Source organism: Myotis brandtii, unplaced genomic scaffold (assembly GCF_000412655.1).
Source record: "Myotis brandtii unplaced genomic scaffold, ASM41265v1 scaffold465, whole genome shotgun sequence".
Lineage (NCBI taxonomy): Eukaryota > Metazoa > Chordata > Mammalia > Chiroptera > Vespertilionidae > Myotis > Myotis brandtii.
In genome coordinates, this window is record NW_005367775.1 from 931,646 (window position 1) to 947,376 (window position 15,731).

Consider the following 15,731-nt stretch of genomic DNA (forward strand, 5'->3'; position numbering starts at 1 on the left):
CATTCATATGCAAAAGCCTCTGTGCACAGCTTGGGTGGGGTTGTAAATTGGGTGGGGTGGGGTCTCAGGGAATCACTGGGTGGTGCAAACAGCAATGGTTGCCTGTGGGCCCTGCCCCAGATAGGTCCCTGGGTTTCTGTGTCCTGCGGCCCTGTGCAGGAGCAATGAACGCTGTGAGCACCTCTGAGGGAAAGCCGCCCTTGTTTTCCCGCCTGATGCCAGACAGTCCAGTTTCTCTCCATGTGAGTCTGGGTCCCCAGAATCTTGCCCGGAACTGGAATTCGGAGCAGTTGGGAGTTTGTATCTCACTCCCGATTGAAAAAGACCACAGCGTACCCAGTTGCCAGCCCGTTTCGTGTGCCTCCGTACCTCCGCTCTTCCGCACCTCTGCACCTCCTACCAGTCTAGATGTGCTTTTCTCTTTCCCTCTAGTTGTCGGACTTCCACTTAGCCAGCCTTCCCGTGGTTCTGGATGATATTTGTTTTGTCTTTTAGTTGTAGTTTTGATGTGGTTGTGTGAGGCAGCAAGTTCAAGTGTTTACCTGTGCTGCCATCTTGGTTCCTTTCTGTTAATATCTTAATAGCTTACCCGATATTCAGCCAGAAATCTGCCAGTGGTGAACCTAAGTGGGGGTGGTGGTGAAGGATTAAAGGAAACAGACAAGAGAATACAGTTGGGGCCAGGTAGGACACTGTTCTCCGATGGAGAGACAGTGCCACCACCTGTAAAACGAGTCTTTATTTTATAGTCAGATCCCACGAGGCAAAGAAAGGGCATGGTCAAGATGTTTACAATGTTCTCATGAGTTTTGAATCTACTTGATTACATGTACCTGAGAACTCTATTAAGCTTTGTTTTGGCAGCACTTGCTGCACCTCCCACAGCCTACATCAGTCAGCCACCTGGGGCCACAGGTTCAGACCATAATGTCAAGCTAACAACCATAGCCTTTGGCTATAATTGTGCTGGGAAGGCTTTGCCCTCCAAGCTGGGACTTGCATGTGGCTTTGCCATGAGAGGACCATGCCCTCTCATTAGTCCGAGGCTTGAACCTGTCCAAACACTGTAGCCGCTCTCCACATTTTACCATGATCTGCAAGGGCTGGCATGATCTGGCCTCTGTCAGCCTCTCCAATTTCATTCCCTATTTCATTCTTGGAACGCTTCAGTTACATTGGTCTACTGTCAGGTTCTCCCCCCCCGCCTGCCCCAGCCCTCATGCTAATCATTTTCCAGCCTTAGGGCTTTCACACATGTTATTATCTTTGTTTTTAGAGTTCTCTTCCAGCTCCTTTCCCCATATCAGTTTTAATAAGTCCAAGGGGGGCAGGATAATGTCTTTTGCATTTACTTATGTATACCCAGTACCTAGCATAAAGCCTTACACAAAGCAGCACTTAGTATTTGTTGAATAAGTAAGACAACAGTAATTAGTCATTCATGTGTTAAAAAATTAGTGTGCAAGCTCCATGTTAGGTGCTATGAGAAGGTACAAAGGTTTTATAATACATAATTTTTACCCTGAAATAGTACCCAGTTTAAAAGGAGTGATAGGATAAGATACTAAATAATATTGTAACATGGAGAAAGGCACTATTCCTTTATTTAGCTATCCTATATAATAAAAGGCTAATATGCAAATTTTCCCCTTGTCCAGGAGTTCCACTGGGAGTTCGACCAGGGGGCAGAGTCGGCTGGCCAACTTCTCCCATCCTTTCCCCCAGCCGGCCTGGCCTGACTGCCCCGATCAGGGTGGGCTGGCCAGACGCCACCCATGCACGAATTCATTCACTGGGCCTCTAGTCTGTAATATTAAGGAATTTGACTAGACTTTCCTAAGGCTTGTTTACAATTAATAGTACATTGGTTAAATTATTTTTCCCAGGCTCCATCCTTGAAGAGTCTGATTCAGTAGATTTGGAGAATTCCCCATGTGATTGTATGGCACAACAAGGTTTAGGAATTATTGATCTAGGTCAGTGATGGCGAACCTATGACACGCGTGTCAGAGGTGACACGCAAACTCATTTTTTTGGTTGATTTTTCTTTGTTAAATGGCATTTAAATATATAAAATAAATATCAAAAATATAAGTCTTTGTTTTACTATGGTTGCAAATATCAAAAAATTTCTATATGTGACACGGCACCAGAGTTAAGTTAGGGTTTTTCAAAATGCTGACACGCCGAGCTCAAAAGGTTCTCCATCACTGATCTAGGTCTTTCTAGCTTTTCCATGTTATAATTCGAATTGTAGGACAAGGTTGACTGTGAAAGTGTAGCAGGAGTCAGGCAAATTAAGGTCTTGTGCCGTATTTGTTCAGAGGCAGGGAAAATATTTTTGTGCTTCAGTGATGGGAGAACTTAATGGATAAGATCATGTTGAAATGGACTTTGAAGACTGGATAGAGATATGGGCAAATGCAGAAATGAAGCATGACTGGGGTTTAGTCCACAGTTTAGTTAGAGGCCAGAATATATGCAAGAGAGTGGGGTTTGCAGATGGGGAAATTACCCATTTTGATGCAATGGACCATAGTTCTAATCTTGTTTTCCCCAATTTGCCTATCACACTTGGTTGTCCTTTTGGAGATGAAAGATTCTATTATTGCAGCTTGATCCTCATTTGGTAGGAGTGAAACATGTGGTGACCGATACCATGAAGCTGCTTTGGGAAATAATTGTGTGTCTTCTTACTCAATCCTTTAGGGACACTGCCCTTTGAGATCCACTTTGACCACCCCATTGGTTTTCTGGTCAGAAACAAAGAATACTAGGATCCACTATGTTATCTAAAATAATAGTTTTGCTGTCAGAATGATTATTATTAAATCAAAGATGGCTTTTTTTTTGTTTAGATGAAACCACATAAAGGCAACATTCTGAGTAAATTATATAGCATCCACATGATGAAATAATGAGCCTAAGTTTAGACGATGAAAATAATGACATAATGCAATATTTAGAATGGATATACAGTATGTACTTATTAACCAAAAAGTCACATCCTATGTTCATTTGAGTTTTGCAAAATTTGTCATTAATTGCCAGGAAGCCTCTGTTTTTTTTTATACATAATCACATCATAGCTGTTGACTTTCTCCCCTTTCTCCTGCCTTAAAAAAATCCTTCTAAATAGTAGATTACTTTCAGATCTGTAATACCCCTTTTAAACATTGGGTTACTAAGTTTAGCCCAGTGCTCTCTTTTTTCAAAGTATAATTCATTTCCCTCCAACTTTGCCTCTGAGTATTTACTGATAAATCATACTTTCTTTTTGGATGACATCTGGCTTCAAATCTTATTTAATCTGTTTGCCCAGTGGGAGCACGCTAGTTCTGAAATGTTTGCTGTTTTCATGAGTCAGCACTGTGTGGAGAAAATGGATATAGTATTCCATTTAGAAACAGTCTGTGAAATGAGTTCTGACTCTTCATTCAAACTAACTCTAAATGGGGCTGCTTTTATTAAATAGTTGTCAAAGACAGCTATCAAGGTGGGGACAGAAACACAGAAGCCAAAATTGAGAAGAAAGAATGAGGTAGTGGGCAAGATAGCCAGGTACAGTCCACCCCATGCGTACCCCTCGCAGTTGTCTCAGGTCAGTCTAGGATTTAAGACTAACCTGTGATCATCCAGTCAGCCCACTATCTCATGCAGCCCTTGCTGATGTGGATGTATTAATTATCAGTTGACCTTGACATTAGAGAAGTGGGAATACTAAGCCTGTTGTGATTAATTGTTTGCAAAGAATTACTTTTATTAATGTGAACTAGAGGCCTGATGCACGAAATTTGTGCAAGAGTAGGCCTTCCTTCCCCCAGCTGCCACCATCGGCTTCCCTCTGGCACCGGGGACCGGGGCTTCCCTTGCAGCCTCGGCTTAGTCCAGAAGGTCATCTGGAAGGACATCTGGTTTAATTAGCCTATTACGCTTTTATTATTATAGATTCTTTGCCTCCAGTAGCAGCAGAGCACCTTAGAGGATGTTTTAACCTAATGTATTTGAAAGAAACAACCTCCCCCTGACCCATTCCCCCCCCGCCCCCCCGAAAACAACAACAACATAGCTAGATTAACGAAGATCCTTTCTTATAGGTAAGAAAATAGAAAGACCTTAGACTGGAGAAAATTTCCTCAATTTCACAGGAAAATTACTACTATTGCATCCCTGCTATATTTTATCTGCCAGACTTTTAAGAAAAAGAATAGGGTCAGAAGTGTAGAGAACTTGGAAGCAAAATTAAGACTATTTACTATTTTGCAAATTGTGTTCTGTGTTCATGTTGCGCAGGGTGGCATTGCAGGTCTGCCTCTGCGTCAGTCAGAGCACGTGGGGGTATTATGTGCATAGAGAGGGTGTCCCCAAAAATGTGTACCCACTTTAACAGCTAATGCTCAATTTTGAAAATGAAATGTATTGTAATAAACACTGCCTTCATAATTATTCAAAGTATGTATTCATGTTTTTGAGACACCCTATATATTAGGATTTCCTGTATTATGTGGTTCGATATAGGAGTTCTGCTCTTTTATAAAAAGCTTAAAAAATTGAAAATTGGTTTGGGTCAAATGCCAAAGATACAGAGAATGTACCTGAAAAATCAAAGTAGTTAAATTATATACCTACAGTGGTACAGCTATTTAGAGGTAGACTGAAATGAGAAACCATGAACCTGGACTTCCCATCCAGTGCATTTTTACTACAAAATGTTGATTTGGTTTTCCATTTTGAAAGACACAGAAGTGATCTGTGAAATGGTGATTAACATTAGGCAGCCCCAGGCAGCCCTGGAATGCTCCATGGTTCAAATGCCCAAGACCAGATGGAGGTCCAGAAGTGGATGACTCAAAGTTTATTAGTTTTGCCACCTGGGCAGTACAGCCGAACCAGCTGCCATAAGGCAGTTCCAATTTCAACAGAGCAGTAAATGAACATAAAAGTCAGTGTAAATCCCAAGAATACGCTAAAGGAGAATGGCTGCCGCTGCAAGGGGATTCGTTCAGGCCGAGCCCCATTGAAGGCCCTGGTAGGAGGCACCAGGCAGAGGGCAATAACAGGTTGTGGCACCGAGCCTTGAAAAGTCACCCATTGAGTTGTTGCAGGAGTCAGCCTCAATGTGGAATATATTTGACTTGCTGGCTTGATAGATTCCTAGTCACATCTGATGATTTATAATGGGAAAAGCAAGCCCATGCTCTGTCTTGATGATGTTAGAAGTCAAGATGCCTTTTTTTCTGGAAACTGAAAAGTTGTTATTAGGTCACCTCCTTTCCATAGTTCCGGGCCCTCAAAGGCATGGCTTTTCACTGGAACATAGTTTCTTGGGGCAGATCTCCAGGGAGCAAGTTATTATCTTCATGCTATCCTTATATGGAGTTGGATTATGGTGGGTTTTCAAGATCTGCATATGAAATGTTGCACGAGTCAGTTTTAGATAACCCCTTTAATAGAACTATGCTTCTTGAACATGGAAATAAGTATAATAATGAGACCAGAAGCAAGTTGGGAAAGTTACAGTACTTTCTGTTTAAATGAGGGTGATTCACGCTGAATAAAAATCAATAAATAAGCCCTAACAGGTTTGGCTCAGCGGATAGAGCGTCGGCCTGCGGACTGAAGGGTCCCAGGCTCGATTCCGGTCAAGGGCATGTATGTATCTTGGTTGCGGGCACATCCCCAGTAGGGGGCGTGCAAGAGGCAGCTGAATCGATGTTTCTCTCTCATCAATGTTTCTAACTCTGTATCCCTCTCCCTCTCCCTTCCTCTCTGTAAAAAATCAATAAAATATATTTTAAAAAAATCAATAAATAATCTTGATTCTCTGTGTTAGTAAAAATGCTATAGGCAGCAAGGAACAGAAAACTTGACTAAACGGACTTAAAAACAAAATAGAGATTAGTTAGTTTATCTGTATATGTAATGACAAGTTTAGAGGGATGTGCCTCCTGACTTTGGTTCACCTGCTCAGTGATGACACAGTCTCGTTTTGTGTCATCCTGATGGAAAGTAAAAGGGCCGGAGGAGAGGGGAAGGGAATGTATGATTGCTGATTTATTTTGCTCAGGCTTTGATGCTAAAAGCTTGACCAGGTTCCACCTGCTGGGGCAACTTCTGCCTTCAGGTGATCTTTTCAGGAGCTAAGTGTTTCTGTATTTATACTTCTCAGGTGACCATTACTCATGCACTAATATAACACTGCTCTTCCTTGCTTTGTATGATGAAAGGTGATGCCTGCATATTTTCTAACCTGTTGGGAGTTTCTTTTTTTTCTCTCTCTTATCTTCTGCAATGACATTAAGTGAAATCAAATCAGAACTTTCATATTATAACCTTTTGTTAATGATTGAGTATAGATACACTGGCTAATTTTTTTCCTTTTTCTTCTGATAGGTGGCATGTTTAACCCAGGTAGCTGCTAATTATCTTATTGGCCAAAAAGAAGCAAAACGTTGGGGCACAGCTCATGGCAGTATTGTTCCCTACCAGGTAAGGATACAACAAGAATATAGTGTTGGGCTACTATAACCTGCAGTTTTGTATGGTATGAGTTTGTGAAATGATTTCCTTAAAAAAACATTCAGAATATTCTGTCATATATCTTTGTCTAACTATAACAAGGTTCTGTTGTTCACTGTAAATGCTGTGTTTTGCACATTTCTTCATCAGAAGATTAGTAACAGGACACTTAAATGGATCAAAGAAACTTGCTGAAAGTGAATAACTATTGGACTCAGGATGGTTTGCTTTATTTTTTTCTTTTTTCACCCAAAAGAGGCACTAATTGTAGCCATTTGAGAAAGTGTGGTTTGTTCACTATGTCACTTATAAACCAAATGTTACCTACCCCAGTTGACAATAATATTCTCACAGGGTTGGAGTAAAATGAAAATTTGCCTGTGACAGATCTTCATTTTTGAGCAAAGCAGATGGTTCAGGAACTGCTGTTCTTTATTAAGTGTCTAAACTTGTCCTTAGAAATTCTTGACTTTGGCTAGTGTGAATGAAGTGGGAAGGAACTGTGATCTTTCAAAAATAAAAACAAAAAACTCCAACTCTTCTTCCAAACCCCTAACCTTTGCTTAGCCATCTCATTGTATTTGCTAATGTATTTGTCATATCTTCCGCATTATGTTGTAAGTGTAAGAGTAGAGGTGTTTTTTTCATGGTGTCCTTTTTTATACCTAGTAGAAGCACATACTAGATACTATAAAATTTCTGTTGAATAAGGGAGTGAACTTTGCTATAGTCATTTTAGTGCTAGTGCTCTTAACAGAACTCATAAAAGTCAGCATTTTCCATTTGTCAGGAAACCCATCAACACTGCTAATCACCCTTTTAGTTTTAAGAACAGTATTTCCTCGGGCAAAACTAGTTTCATTTCAGTTTTCTAATACAGATCTGAAGAAAGCGGTAACCCAGTATGATTCCACAATTCTCTCTCTATTTCTGTTTCTGGTCTTTATGCCCGAGACATCGCTATGATTTTCCTGTAGAACCACGGTCTCTCTTTTGAACACATTTAGTTAATCTCTTGGCAGAGTTACAGTTGTGGAGACGTTTTCTTTAGTTCCTTCCCTCTTTTCTCCCATCGTGGTTTTGTGACCACCATGGATCACATTTTGCTTCCCCTCTCCTTAGCCCTTTGTGTTTGCTCCTATCTTTTTAGCCAAACCTACCTCCCATCACAGAAGTGGTCTTTTTGGACTAGTTAGAGATGGTCAAATTCAGCCTTCTCATTTTTCAGGTAAGACATCTTGTCCTTAGATTGGTTAGGTGGACTCCAACTCCGACCTCCTGCCTCCTTGTGGAGTGTTCTTTCAGACCCTGCTACCTTTGATAGGAGAGTGTGTGATTCCAGTTTCCTCCTTCTACTCCACCCCACCCCTGCTCCACAAAACTGGCTCCTAGCTAAGGGGTCTCATCAGCTAATTAATTTATGCTCATCGTTAATAATGGAAATCCCTGTCAAGGGCATTTTTAACAGAGGACAATGCTAGAACCCTTGGGAATTCATCTCTAATAATGTCAGTCACGGCTTCACTTTTTGATGTGTATGAAGAAAGCATTTATGAGTTGGAAGGCTTTACAGTGTAATTCCAACTCACGTTACATAGCAAGGGGCTCATGTATGTGTTCAGGTATAAGGTTTACAGTTTATCTTTCACTTATTTTAAAAAATAGAATGTATTTTTTAAAAGTTTTGTAAAGACTTTCAGTTATCCATCCTGGTGTTTGCACCAGAGCTCTGGCATCTTGGTTGTTTTCTCAGTTACTTCATTGTGATGTGAAAAGAAATTTACAATCTTTGGCTTTTGTAATTGTAGTTAAAAGATGTAAGCGTCTGTGTATGTGCACGCGCATGTATGCGTGTGCGCGCTTTTGTTTTTTGAAGACACAAATGTACGTCTTCGGCTTAAATTGTCCCAGTGACATAAAATGGATAATGTGCTTATTTGATCTAGTTGATTGCAGCTTTATTATTAGTAAGAAGAGGAGATCTGCTAGGGTCTTTCCTTAGGAGCCCAGAATTAATTTGCTTTCTCTTGGTAAAGTTCAGCACTATGACTAAGGAACAAATACAAATGTAGCTCGAATGAGACTAGCATACCAAGATAGGTCCTAGATATACTTGTAGAACCTGATCTGTTTACAATTTTAAAAATATATTTGGAAAATATTTTTATGGGTGAATACGAGGATAATTATAATTAATTTTATGTAATAATTATTGTTTGTATCTAGTTTGAGTTGTCTGAGTTTCGATATGAAGGTCTACGATGCAAGACTCTGGTGGTCTTAGGAATTAGTTAAGAGGCCCAGTCCACTCTCCTCTACTCTTGCTGAGCCCTATCTGAAAGATCGTAGACCTTGAATGCATGGAATGTAAATGTCTGGAAAGTATTCTATGCCTGCACTCAAGCAATAGATATGGGTAGAAGAAAACAAAAATACAACCTAACTCAGAATTTATGACTGCCTCTCTCAAATTTCTCCCAGCTTTACCCAGCTATCCTACATATTTACTTCTGGGGTGACTATTTCACATCTCCTCTCTCCTCAAGTCTTTCCCCTCTCTCCTCACCTTTTCCATCTTATTTCACTCAAAAGTGATGCAATCAGAAGAGAACTACTACATCTTTTCTTTACGGTACCTCCCAAACTTCTACATGTGTATCCACAAGTAGTTCATTTCATTCCCTTCTATCACAGTGGATGAATTGTCCCTTGCCTGCACGTCATCTCCTCTATCACTTACATTACCCAGTGTCCGTGGATAAACATATGATCATATCTTTCACCATAAATAATCCCAGAAACCTTCCGTGGATTCCATGGCACGTCTTTTTCCATCTCTCATCCCATTTCTCCATGTTCTCTATTACAACACTCCTCAGAAGAGTTTTGGGTGGTGTCTGCTGGAAGGAAGCACTCCACCATTTATACTACAATACAATTGGTGCCTCTCAGGCAGAGAGATTTTACAGTACTCTGAGGCCTCAGAAATTTGGGCGCTTGGAAAAGTTGACTTTCTGAGCAGTTCATTAATAAGAATAATCTTTTCTTTTGAGCCCTTCAAATGTAGGAACTTCAAGTGGAATTTTCCCCAATGGCCTGATAATTTACATGGGGAATTTTCTTTTAATTTCCTCTCCCCCCCAGTAGCTTCTAATTCAAGAAATTGAAGAAAACAGTTATTCAGATGATTAAGTAAAATCCAGTTTCCCTTTCTTCAGTTGGCCCCATTCAACCAATGAGCGGAGCAGGAAGCTGTGCCATGTTATTTCTGGTAGGGACTTTATACTGTATATTTAATTTGGCACAAGCAGAGACTTGGACAGGCAGTAAATTACAAGCTTGAAGAGATGTAGCACTTTACTGTCATTCCTTAGAAAACATCATAATACTGTTACATCATAGCATATCGTATTTTCAAAACCTATTTAAGGATTTTTGAGTAAGTCAAAATGTAAACATTATACATCTATCTGTTTCTTTGTGAGTTTTTCCTTTATTATAGTCACAGTACACATTAACTAGTTTTCCCTCACTATAACCCTAACTTTAAATCTAACCTTAAACCTAAACATAACTCAAAACCTAACCCTAACCTTAAACCTAAACCTTACCTTAGCTCTTATCCTAACTCTAACATTAATCCTAAACTTAATTTAAACACAAACCCTAAACTCAATGCTAACTCTAATCTTAACCATAATTCTAACTCAAACCTTAACACCAACTTTAGTAACAACTTAATCCTAACCCTAAAGCTAACTCTAAATGTAACTTTAATTTAGCTCTTAATCAAATGCTAACCCTAGACCTAATCTAATTTTAAAACAAACCCTAACCTTGAAGTTAACTCTGCTCTAACACTAACCCTGAACCTAATCATAAAACAACCCTAATCCTAACCCTTAAGCATCCCTAAACCTAACCCTTAACCTAAACCTAACACTAATTTAAATCCAAACAATAAACTCTAATCTAACTCTTACTCTAACCTTAACCCTAATTATAAACTCAACCCTAACCACAACTCTAACCCTAACCTTCACACAAAACCTAACTCAAAATGAAATTCTAACACTAACCCTAAAACATAAACTTAACCCTAACCCTAGCTCTCACACTAAACCTAAACCTACCCCTAATTTAAAACCACATGCTAACCTCAATGCTAACTCAAATCCTAATACTAACACTAATCACAAACTCAGTGTTAACCTCAACCTTAACCTGAACTCTCTCATCCTAACCCTAACCTAATTTTAACTCAAAACATAACCCTAACCTTAACCCTAACCCTGAACTGAGCTCTGATCCTTGCCTCTACCCTAATCCTACCCCAACCTTAACTCTAATAAATCCAAACTAAAGTTTGAAAGTATAGTTTAAACAAGCATATGTTGGTATTGCATATTTAATTTAATTGATGCATTGGTTAGTTACAGTAATATCTTTCTGGCTCCATTGAACATATACTATGTAATGGATTCAGGGGTCCTCAAACTTTTTAAACAGGGGGCCAGTTCACTGTCCCTCAGACCGTTGGAGGGCCGGACTATAGTTTAAAAAAAAACTATGAACAAATTCCTATGCACACTGCACATATCTTATTTTGAAGTAAAAAAACAAAACGGGAACAAATACAATATTTGTATTTGCATGTGGCCCGCGGGCCGTAGTTTGAGGACCCCTGGATTAAATAAATAAATACACATACAGATACATTTACACACACACACACACACACACACACACACACACACACTCACACACTCACACGCACACACTTCTCATTTTATTTTGATGAGAGGGACACCTGGAGTGATTGAGCAACTTTCTTATGACCATAGCTAGGGTCAAAAGAGCCTGAGTTGAAACGATGGTTTTAAGATTTCAAAGCTTGTTTTCTTCCTATTTCCAAACTGGTAGTTTTTTTTGGTGTTTGATGCATTGTGGATACCTGCCTTTTAATTTCTTTGGCAGATGGTAGAGTTATTCTAATCTGTTTTCCTCATTTCTTTGACAACTGACTTATTTGTTACGATTCTAGAAGGTACCAAACCTAACAGGTGACCTTGCTAGAGTAGTATATTTGAATTCTGAGCTACAGGGCAATTATAGGTTTTCCTCTACTATGTTTTCAATTCATGCTTTTGCAGAGCTCCTGATAAATCAAATAAACAACAATTTCTTGAGCCCCCAGTGGAGTTTCAGGTCCTGAAGGCTTCCAGTTGAGGAAGAACTGGGTTCTTGATTTCTAGAAACTCAGAGATAATGTAGGAGGCACAGCCGGGAGTGTTTGAGCTGTGGAGTCAGACAGACCTAGGCTCATGCCTCCATCACATAGTCGCTGTGAAATCTTGGACATGTCTTTTACTCTCCCTAAGGTGAGCTGCTTCCTGTCCAAAAAGGTAATAATGATAGTCGTTTTTATGTTTAATGAAGGAATTAAATGAGATAGTGTGTGCAAGTGTTTTGTGTAGTACCTGACTCTAATAAGTGTTCAATAAAAGGGAGCTCCTATGATTATTTCTGTAAACTCATAATTATAACTTTGTATAATAGTTATAGGAAACTATGGAATGATTTTATGAAAACCATCATGGCAGCTTAGGGGAAGAGAAAATAAAGATCTAACATGCTGTGGTACTTTTCTGTTTTAAAAATCTGTTCTCAGATCTTTTTCAGAAATTGTAGTATTGAGCCATTGCCCAATATAGCATTACAATTTGAGGAGCATCATATATAGCAACACTGCTCAATTTTCAAAGGGAATAGAGAAGGATTCTAGTTTATTGAAGTGTTTAGTTAATGTAGTTTTAGTGTAAATTCATTAACAAAATGAAACATGACAAAATGATTTTCAGAAGTAATTTCTGAGAAGCCTCCAAGAGGGGAACCTATCTCTATAAAAGATACATACCCACCGCTTCGATAGCCAACAGTTGTGGAGATTTCCTCTCGGTTTTAAAAAGTGAGAAAACTACAGAACATTTTAAACATTCTTATATCCTTAAGATTGCAAAGAACTTTGATAATGTTAACCCAGTAAGAAATACCTGGATATTTATCGGGAACAAAAGTGTGGCGACAGCAAATACATTAGAGGTTTCTGTAAACTTTTTGATTACTTAGCACTGATAAGTTAGAATATTCAAGGTTTTTTTTTTTTTTTTGTAAATTAAGGCATGAGTTGCCTGAATTTCCCCTGCGCCTTCAGTTTTAAAGGTTTTGGTGAGGTAGCTTTTACGTAGTATTTGCTTTAAAGCTTATGTGTGCCTTCATCCTTATGAATTTGGGATTCTTGTTGAAACAAAAACAAAACCGTTTATTTGAAGATCCAGATTACTTTGAAAGGAGTGTCTGGGACTCTCATAGTCCTAAGAATACGGGTAATTGGGCATGCTAGGCTCCTGGCATAATAGGCTCCCTCTGGGCTTCTCCTTAGGTTCAGCTTTCTTTGATTTTAGGGAACATCCCTAAATTTAAAATAAATTAGGCAATATGATGTTTAAGGACAGCATATTGCACAAAGAATAAACATACTTATGACTGTTCAAAGGCCATTGTGATGTAAAAAAAATCAGAATTGCCTCCAATTGACAAATTGGCCTGTTTTATTTTATTTTAAAAAAATATATATTTTATTGATTTTTTACAGAGAGGGAGGGAGAGGAATAGAGAGTTAGAAACATCGATGAGAGAGAAACATCGATCAGCTGCCTCCTGCACACCTCCTACTGGGGATGTGCCTGCAACCAAGGTATATGCCCTTGACTGGAATCAAACCTGGGACCCTTCAGTTCACAGGCCGATTCTCCATCCATCGAGCCAAACCGGTTAGGGCTATTTTATTAAAAAAAAAAAACTTTTATTGATTTCAGAGAGGAAGGGAGAGGGAGAGAGAGAGATAGAAACATCAATGATGAGAATCATTGATTGGCTGCTTCCTGCATGCCCCCTACTGGGGATTGAGCCTGCAGCCCCAGGCATGTGCCTCCACTGGGAGTTGAACCGTGACCTCCTGGTTCATAGGGCGATGCTCAACCACTGAGCCACACACAAAGAAAGGAAGTTATCTTAAGGAAAAAACCTGGAATTTCTTTAGGATCTTATCAGCTTCTCTTACATTCTTAATTTTCTCATTGTATTCATGGGATTGTATGTGTTTATGTATCAAATTTGGCTAAAATGATCCCAAATGAATATTCAAATGCCATTATGAATATTCAGTTAAATAATATTATTACTGATAATAGTAATATTATACTAATAGAGATCACATTTATTGAATGAATATTATTATGCCTTTATTAAATATTTAAAATATATTAATTAAATCTTCACAGCAATGCTGTGAAATAAGTATAGCTCTTGTCCTTACTTTCAGATGAGGAAACGGAGGTGTGGAGAGGTTAGGTAACTTGGCCAGCATCTCATGTAAGTGGTGTAGCTGGGATTCCAACCGAGGCAGGGAGACTATACGATATAACTACATGAGTAGATGATGCATGCAATGCTACTTACTTAAACTGGCATGTTCAGTTTCATTTTTTATCTTTGACCAACAATTTTTTTTGGTCAATTTCTTTCTTTCTTTCTCTCTTTCTCTCTCTCTTTCTTTCTTTCTTTCTTTCTTTCTTTTTTTTAAAATATATTTTATTGATTTTTACAGAGAGGAAGGGAGAGGAAGAGGGATAGAGAGTTAGGAACATTGATGAGAGAGAAACATAGATCAGCTGCCTCCTGCACACCCCCTACTGGGGATGTGTTTGCAACCAAGGTACATGCCCTTGACCGGAATCGAACCTGGGACCCTTCAGTCCTCAGGCCGATGCTCTATCTACTGAGCCAAACCAGTTAAGGCGGATTTTTTTCTTTATTAAAACATTTCCTCCCCCATCACCATTTATTCCCCCTATACCCTCTTCTACCCCAACCCCCCCTCCACCCCACAATCACCACACTGTATCTTCAACCAACTTTTTAGGAAGAGTTATGTGATATTTTCTTCTACATAATTTTTCCTTTAGGGATTGCCAAGAGCAATTGAAGAGGTATGAGCAATACCGTTGTTTACTCATTACAGAGATCCTTAATTACTACTTAAAAGCAAATTTCCTTCAGGAAATCAGGTTGTACATCTTTTGAATAATCCTTTGGTTGCATATGCTAAAATTGTATTAGAATTATAATGAAGTCACATGAAATATCTCTTGCTCCCATCTGTGTAAAGAGTAATAATGCCCAGGAGCAATATAGAGGCTTGGTTTTAACTATTGTGAGGCTCACAGTTTCTGGTTTTCAAACTCTAGTTTGTGAAGTTGGTAGGCTGGGGCAGAAGTTGGGGTGTGAAGGAATATTTGAGGCATGAAAGGTATGTTCAGGGGCCTGGGGTAGGGGACAGCCTTGGGAGAAATCCGGGAGGCAGTTCTCTGAGTTTTCCAAACCCATTTCAACCAGAAGAGCTCTGCTTTTTGTTTTATTTTTCATTTGTTTTAATCCTTCACCTGAGGACATGTATCCCTCCCTCCCCCCCAGCATTGAATCTAGAGAGAGAGGCAGAAAGAGGGAGAGAAGAAAGGAGAGAGAGAAACATCAATGTGAGAAAGTAACATTGGTTGGCTGCCTCCTGCATGTGCCCCAACCGGCAATCGAATCCACAACCCTTTGATGCATGGGCCAACCCTCTAACCACTGAGAACACCAGCCGGGGCTACTTTTTGTTTTTTTAAATATGCGTGCCACTGCTTGAAAATGACAATTTGTCCTAGATCAATGGACTTGTATTAAAGGATTCTACTGGACTAGGAAGTGGGCGTTGTGCATTTTTGTGTGTTTGGGGAAAGGGAGACTTGTTTTTCTCCATGTGGGGTGGCTCTGAGAACGGTGACCCAGAACCAAGGAAAGCGTCTCATTTACCTGGGCTGGAGGCCTTGGCAGGGGGAGTTTGTGGGGGGCCTGACACAGCTCCTCTGGGGTGGGGTGCACACGTTACTTTACAACTAAGAGTCCTGCCTGGTGGCTCTGCATGGAGGTCAAGGCTCTTTGGCTCAGGTAAATCACATGGGACTGGATCTGGAAGCAGTTGGATTTAAATGTATTTGCATATCCTTTTCTGTTCTTAGGGGTGCCCAGGGCAAATGTTGAAATTCTGAGTAGGTGTGCTTAGTATTTATACATTCCCATGAGGGCTTCCTTTTCAGGTAAAAGTTAAC

At 39.6% G+C, this 15,731-nt stretch overlaps 1 protein-coding gene across 1 annotated transcript in view; it reads left to right on the forward strand.

Moving 5' to 3' along the window:
• SUGCT (succinyl-CoA:glutarate-CoA transferase) overlaps positions 1-15,731 on the forward strand; it is a 602,125-nt gene that overhangs the window by 96,534 nt on the left and 489,860 nt on the right. The window contains exon 8 of the mRNA XM_014547166.1: positions 6,394-6,489. Coding sequence (XP_014402652.1) covers positions 6,394-6,489 — 96 coding nt within the window. The remainder of the gene's footprint in view (positions 1-6,393; positions 6,490-15,731) is intronic.